Genomic DNA, 6,846 nt, shown 5'->3' on the forward strand with positions numbered 1-6,846 from the left:
TTTATTCTCTAGTTTGAAAAGGAGGGTAAATGGTTGTTCTGTTTCGATCCACAGAACAAAACAAGACCCAGTAGGCAGAAATTATAGGAAAACAGAATCCAATCATTATAAGTAAGGATTTTAATAATTAGAATCACCCTACAGTAGAACCAGGTGCATGGTAGAGGCTGGCATCCACACCTGGGAAACTTAAAAAGGAAACCTACCCAGGACTTTCCCTGCAGCCAGTCTCCCAGCGTCAGTGGACTAGTCTTTCCACAACTCCTGATGCTCTAGAGTTGGGGAGAGTCAGGAGTTCAACAAAACTGCCAGGTAAGCCCTGTACCCGGGGAGAGAGGGCAGATAAAGCCAGGCAGGTGAAGGAGTAAATAGATGCCCTGGAAGGATAACCTGCAAGAAGTAGATGGAATTTCTAACCGTGGGTGGGCGGGCCTCTCCACATCTGGTACTTATGCAGGAGGCATTGTGGAAGGGTACTGAGAGGGAGGGGGAGAGGGAGAGAGGGAGAGGGAGGGAGGGGGAGAGGGAGGGAGAGGGGGAGGGGGGAGAGAGAGGGAGAAGAAGAGGAAGAGGAAGAAGGAAGGAAAGAGAAAGAAAGAAAGAAAGAAAGAAAGAAAGAAAGAAAGAAAGAAAGAAAGAAAGAAAGAAAGAAAGAAAGAGCTCAGCTTCACCTCTCCTGCTGTCTAACAAGGCCAGCAGGTTCACCAAGGTGTATCCAGCTGGCCCACTTTCCTTGCTCCAGGATTCATTTACTAATGACTATACCAAACCTACTTCCAAAAAACTGACCTGAAGTAACTCATAGTAAAGACTGGGACTTTAAGGCGTTAACACCAGAGGATGGAGTGGCTCCCTTCCCGCTGGTGGCTCCTCCATCAGAGGACTCAAAGGGTAGATGGAGCTGCTATTGCTACTTTTCCAGGGTACAGGGTAGTCTGACTGACCCTTAGAAAAACCAGTTGGGGGCCGGCTAGCTCAAAGCCAGGTCCCTGCATACTAAAATGGATTCCTGACCACTTAGGGAAACTCCCTTCCTAAACAGAGCCCAGATCACACTGCTTCCTCTATCCCTCTGGCATCCCCACCTGTCCTTCCAGCAGCGTCAATGTAGGCACCCCACAGGGCCCACTAGCACACTGTTGCCAAGGACATCCAGGCCTGTTTCCCTCGGCCTATGGCCCCTCTTAGGCATCGTGCTTCTTCTGGTGCATCAAGAGTCGATCCTCGTCATCAAAGGTCTGACCACAGATAGCACAGCAGAAGGCGCCATCCCGGATGTGGCTCTTTCGGTGTGTGATAAGGTTGGACTTCTGGCTGAAGCTGCGGTCACAGTCGGGGCAGGCGTAAGGCCGCTCACCAGTGTGGATACGCCGGTGCGACACCAGGTTGGACTTTTGACTGAAGGCTTTGCCACAATCTGGACACACGTAGGGCTTCTCGCCAGTGTGGATGCGCCGGTGTGCAGCCAGGTAGGGCTTGTGGCGGAAAGCCTTGCCACAGTCGGGGCACACGAAGGGCCTCTCCGGCGCATGGTCGCGCCGATGGGCTGCCAGGTGGCTGCCCTGTGAGAAGCGGCGCCCACACTCCTCGCAGGCAAAAGGCCGCTCGCCCGAGTGCACGCGCGAGTGAGCCACCAGGTGCGTCTTCTTGCCGAAGTTCTTGCCGCACTCAGGGCAGGTGAAGGGCCGCTCGCCTGTGTGCTGTCGCTGGTGCAGCCTCAGGAAGCGCTCGAGGCGGAAGCTGCGGCCACAATCAGCGCAGCTGTACAAGGGCACAGATGCCTCGGCCGGGGTCCGCGGAGACGCCAGAGCCCCCATTGCAGGTTGCACCACGGGCTCCGTTGAAATCTGAGGGCTTTCGATGCCGGGGGCAGCTTGCGCCGCGATCTCCGAACGCTTGTGGATTTTGCTGTGGGACAAGAGGTTGGGTTTGTGGCGGAAGCGGCGGCCACACTCGGTGCACGGATAAGGCTTCTCGCCGGTGTGTATGCGCCGGTGTGAAGTTAGGTAGGGCTTGTTGGTGAAGCGCTTCCCGCATTCTGGGCACTGGTGTGGTCGCTCACCAGTGTGCACGCGGCGGTGGGCGATCAGATTGGGCTTGTGGCGGAAGCGCTTGCCGCAGCAGGCACACTGGAAAGGGCGGTCCACGGCATCTCCACCGGGCCTGGGGGCAGTCACGGCAGGACGGCCCCGAGGCCGGGGACCCAGAGCCTTGACTGCTGCCTCCTCCAGGGCCTCGGCCACATGCACCCGCTTGTGAACAACCAACTGGTCCCACTGGGCAAAGCTCCGACCACAGTTGCCGCATATGAAGGGCCTGGCCTCAGGGGCAGGGGGATGGCATCTCCGCAGATGAGCTCGAAGCTGCTTTTGTCGCCAGAAACGTCTGTGGCATTCGGGACAAGTGATGGGCCGTTTTGCAGCTGAGTGAGCCCGCAGGTGCAGTACCAGGGCTACCCAGCCTCGGAAGCTATGCCCACAGAGGTGGCAGGTGAAACCCAGATCAGGGACGGCAGAGGCATGAACCTGAAGGTGCAGCGCTAAGAAGGGGGCGTGGCGAAAGCGCTGGTTGCACTCTTGGCAGGACAGCGGCAGCCGCGCCTGGCACCGCCGAGTATGAAGCCACTGGGCTACCCAGCCCGGGAAGCTTCTCCGACAGTGGGCACAGCGATGGGCCTTGCCTGGGGCTTGGCCTCCTGGCTGAGCTACTGACTTGCCCTGGTGCCTCAACCCTCTGTTGGGCTGGGAGGACTCCTGGGAGGGCCCAGAAAGGAGCCTGGGCTGGGCTGGGCCCATGGCCATGGTGCCCCTGCAGCGCCGTTCCAGCATCGGTTCTTCCTCTGCTGAGGGTGGAAAATCACAGTCACTGCAGGAACTAAGCCCAGTTTCTCCCTTCTAACCCCAAGGAAGAAGAAAGCTTCCCCCTAGGAACTGCTAGCACCATTCTAGCCTATATGTAGGCCTTGAGTTTCTAAATAACATTCAAAGAATCTTCTTTTTTATATCTTTATTGCACTGGAAACTTCCAGAGGGAGACACGCTGACACTTCTTGGAGTTCTCACATGGTATCTAGTCTAGTGTCAGGAAGACTTACAGAAATATTCTTCATTTCCCTACCGTGCCTGGCCTATTGCGAAACTCCCCTTTTGCCTTTCCCCGTGATAACCACTTCCTTCTGCCACATCAGAGCTCCCTGCTTGACACATGAAGCAAGTGTGGCACTTCAAATGGTGGTAGTACTTGCCTGAGGTGACAATGTCAATCATTAGCAGACCCAGACTGGCGGACAGGTCTTGTGAACCCTCAGGCCAGTGTGTTCCTCTTAACATGGAGGTGTGCAAACATCTCAAAAACCATCTGACTAAAGCCTTGAGGAAGGTACTTTCAGCACCCCCACCACACACACACCTCAGCACTTCTTCAGAACAGGAAGAGAGCAAGGTGCCTCTCCTAGCACAGACGAATGCCAGGCCACCACCTGTCCAGATGGCCCACATTGCCCTATCAGCCCTTGTCACCCACGCCTAAGCAATTGCGATTGGGACATTGGGGGAAGGAAAGTGCTTCTCAGTCCAAGGAACACCCACAGTTTGCTGCGCGGGCAGTAGGGGGAATCCCTGGCTCAGCATCTCTTAGGGGTGCTAGGGATTGTTGGGGTAAGGAAAGACGAGATTGTGATCTCAGTCCCTTGCCTGGTCCTGCCCAAACCTAGCCAAGGGCTGCCCCATGTTCAGCTATACCACAGGAGGGGAGCCCAGATTCCTGAGAGCCTCCTACACAGAGTGAGTTCTGGGGTGGCAGTGAGACTCCCCAGGGACCTTTCATGCCTGCTCACGGGATCTGTCCAGGCACAACCTCCTGAATCTCTTCTGGGGGACTACACACCCCCAGGGATGACGCCATGATACAGAATGGATTCCTTGCCCAATAAGCTCCTGTCCTGCCATCAAGGGAGACCTGAGACTGGAGTTGGGGGTTGGTATGAGGACACACGAAAGGCCAAACTCTACCCTGGAGACTGCAGAGCTGGGGATGAGGCTTTTTCCAGCTCCTTCTGGGGATGTTCCTGGGGATACTTCTGCTGCAGCGCCTACTTCGTCCCACACTCCGGTAGCCCCCGGATGTCAGAGAAAACTGGAGCAATAAAGACATCCCTATCCCCATGGCAGAGCTCAGACCTCTAACTGCAGAGAGGTCAGCCTTACCTGGGGAAGGGAGAGAAAACCTATGTGAGGCTCTGCGCTCTGCCAGGCGAGCTTTGTGTCATCACCTAGTCCCTCCCCCATTCAAAGCCACAGGCTTCAGCCGTAAGCTCCACACCTCGGTCTGGCAGAATGCCCTAACGGACACGGACTAAAGCATGAATATGGCCCTTCACTAGGAAGTACAGTGCTGCCTTTGGGGGCCACCTCATAGCCAAGTAGGGTCACAGAAGAATTCTTGATCTGTGGCAAAGATCTTCCTCGGTAGCCAAAGGCCGACCTAGGCAGGAACTCTGGAATCCCTGTTGGCTCCCCTTCCCCCCACTCTTCTCGCAACAGAAATTCCAGGCCTGTTTCCCCGAAGGTCTTCGCAGGGTGCGACAGTGTGCCCAGGACCCGGCCGGGATCCCCTTGGGGATCTAGGACAGCCTCGGGTGGCAGCAGGCCCACACCCCCCTTTTGTATTGGTGCGTGTCCTCTGTCCTCGTTCGTCGTTGGCAAGCTGGACCGGCTCCTACGAGGGGAGCGGGCCATCTCGGGTCCCACGCACAGCGCAGCCCGCGGAGCCTGTGCGCAGGTGCGCTCGCCCTGCGCTGCAGCACTCCGCCCCCCCCCACACACACACATACACCGCAAGCGCGCGAACCCCACAACCGCACACACTCACGGTCACGCGCCCCGCAGGTGGAGCTGCCCCCGCGCGCCCTCGGTGGCCCCGGCGCCCCTGCTCGGGCCATACCTTTCCCGCGTGCCCTGCGGGGACGCGGCGCCCATCCATGAAGCCCCAAGGCGACCTCTGCGGCCCGCTCCCCACCCCGCCGTGGCGACAGCGGCAGGTTCGAGTTCACAACTGCCAGGCCCGTCCCCAACCTCCCCCCTCCGGGTTCCCAGCACCACGTGACTACAGGAGCTGCGGAGGGTCAGTCTCGGCTAGGCGGCCGCGGCCTGGGGGCGGGGCGGGCCAGGTCACCCGCGTTTCTCTCCGGCTTGGGCGCACTGGAGGGCCCCCGGCTCCGTTGCCATGGCAGCCACCAGCTCGAGTTTTGGCACCGGCCGGTGCTCCAGTTTCTCAACACAGTATCCCTGCAAAGGAAGCTCGCCCCTGGCTGGGCCACCTCGTGGCCAGGCTCTGGTCACTGCATCTGACCCACCTGCACTGGCTTTTTAATGACTCAGCGCCTGAGAGAACTGGTCCGGGCGCCGATGGTTCCCCTGGCGCCGAACCCGGAGCTTTGCCCAGGCCGCTCCAGCTTGGGGCTGCTGCGGGCACCGGCTCACCAGGGCCGCAGAGTGCACCCCGCACGCACCTGGACGGAGAATGAATGGCGCGCGACTGTGAACTCTACAAAGCCCTCTGTTTCCACAACTAAGATCCGGAGTTGCCCGTGCTCTAGAGCTGCAGGCCAGGCCCAGGTGGCTGTAGCACAAGCGGGTCATTTACACTTGGAAACGCATGGCAGCCAGTGTGGCGTCTGCGGGGGCAGGTGCAAGCCTGTGCTGATGACTCACCCACTAGCAGGTGGCCTTGGCTTTCCAAAGGAACCCCATCTTGGAGCTTCCAGACCAGTGCAATTTCCTGTCCTTTCATGCTTTCAACAAAGACAAGTTTTGAATTGTACAATTATTTTAAAAACACTTTTAGAATCTGTCTCACACGTAGGAATAGAGGGCCATCTAGCCCTCTCATGTATTAGCCTCCTAGAGTCATAAATTACATTCAATGTTGTGGCATACTCTGAAGCATTTTATGTTGGGGTTGCCTGAGGTAATCCCTTGCAACCATATGTGCTGGCTCTGCCCGTAAAATATTGTAAGTTTTCTGCCATTTCATTGCTCTTTTATATATTCTTTCATATAGTTTGATGGCTGCACAAATAGATTACAAAATTTGTATCCCTATAGATTATTGCTTCTTTGTACATCATATCAAACTTTTGGAGGTGGAAACAGATGGTCAAAGACAAGCTATCTATTTTTAAATGATCATTTTATCCCTGAGAAATAACCGTTTCCCATTTCCTTGACAACATGAGCTATTTTCACAATTTTAATTGCTTTGTTTTAGGTTTGTTTTTTTGGATTGCTGGATTGCTGAATTGTTTCTTTCAGGTGATTTTTTTTTTTACCAGTTTATTCTATGACTTTTGAGAATTTATCCTTTGCCCAGTTTCAAGGTTGCGAAGTTGGTTTTGTTGTTTGGGGTTCATGCTTAAAGGTGTTAAGCTGTCAGGTATGTGAAAAATGTTTTTCCTTGGACTGTTCTTGTTGGGGGGTGGGGGTGTTGGTAAGGTCCCACTATGTAGCCTACACTGGCCAAACCCAAACCTGATTACAGGCAAACCCACCACACTCAGTAACTTTAATTTTGAAGTGAGAAAATTTTGGTTTTATGTGCTAAAACCTGCCCTTCCTTTCCTTTCTGGTGTTTGCCTTTAGATTTGTGTTTAGAACGTCACCTCCTCCATCCCTAGTCACTCTTTATGTTTATAGTTTCGTTGCAGAAAGTGAGTTTTAACACCTCAGTTTCCATAGTCCCTACAGCGATTCTGTCTTGTTTTAATTTGATTTTTAAAACTCATCTAGAATCACTCCTCTGTTTGTCCACATGAACGTTAGAGCTTGTCAATATTTGAAGGTCTGTTTG

General features: G+C 55.0%; 1 protein-coding gene across 3 annotated transcripts; it reads right to left on the bottom strand.

The window, feature by feature from the left end:
• Positions 1-5,564, bottom strand: Repin1 (replication initiator 1). 3 transcript variants are annotated; one of them, XM_057785643.1, is made up of 3 exons: positions 4,942-5,082; positions 4,011-4,205; positions 1-2,839 (listed from the first exon to the last, which is right to left on the bottom strand). In XM_057785643.1, the coding sequence occupies exons 2-3, from the start codon at positions 4,162-4,164 to the stop codon at positions 1,185-1,187; spliced, it is 1,809 nt and encodes a 602-aa protein (XP_057641626.1). In that variant the 5' UTR covers positions 4,165-4,205; positions 4,942-5,082; the 3' UTR covers positions 1-1,184. The 3 variants fall into 3 exon arrangements, with proteins under 3 accessions (XP_057641626.1, XP_057641620.1, XP_057641627.1); XM_057785637.1 differs by having other exon boundaries at positions 1-2,842; XM_057785644.1 differs by lacking the exons at positions 4,011-4,205; positions 4,942-5,082 and adding an exon at positions 5,354-5,564 and having other exon boundaries at positions 1-2,842.
• Positions 5,565-6,846: the final 1,282 nt, after the last annotated feature.

Source organism: Chionomys nivalis, chromosome 1 (assembly GCF_950005125.1).
Source record: "Chionomys nivalis chromosome 1, mChiNiv1.1, whole genome shotgun sequence".
In the NCBI taxonomy this organism is placed as follows: domain Eukaryota; kingdom Metazoa; phylum Chordata; class Mammalia; order Rodentia; family Cricetidae; genus Chionomys; species Chionomys nivalis.

Bases quoted from the DNA above. Each gene is read 5' to 3' on its own strand.
- Repin1 (XM_057785637.1), bottom strand. From the start codon at position 4,164: ATGGGGATAGGGATGTCTTTATTGCTCCAGTTTTCTCTGACATCCGGG. The intron at 2,843-4,010 runs GTAGAGTTTGGC...TTCCACCCTCAG, and splicing joins CCAGCTCTGCAGTCTCCAGG to CAGAGGAAGAACCGATGCTG.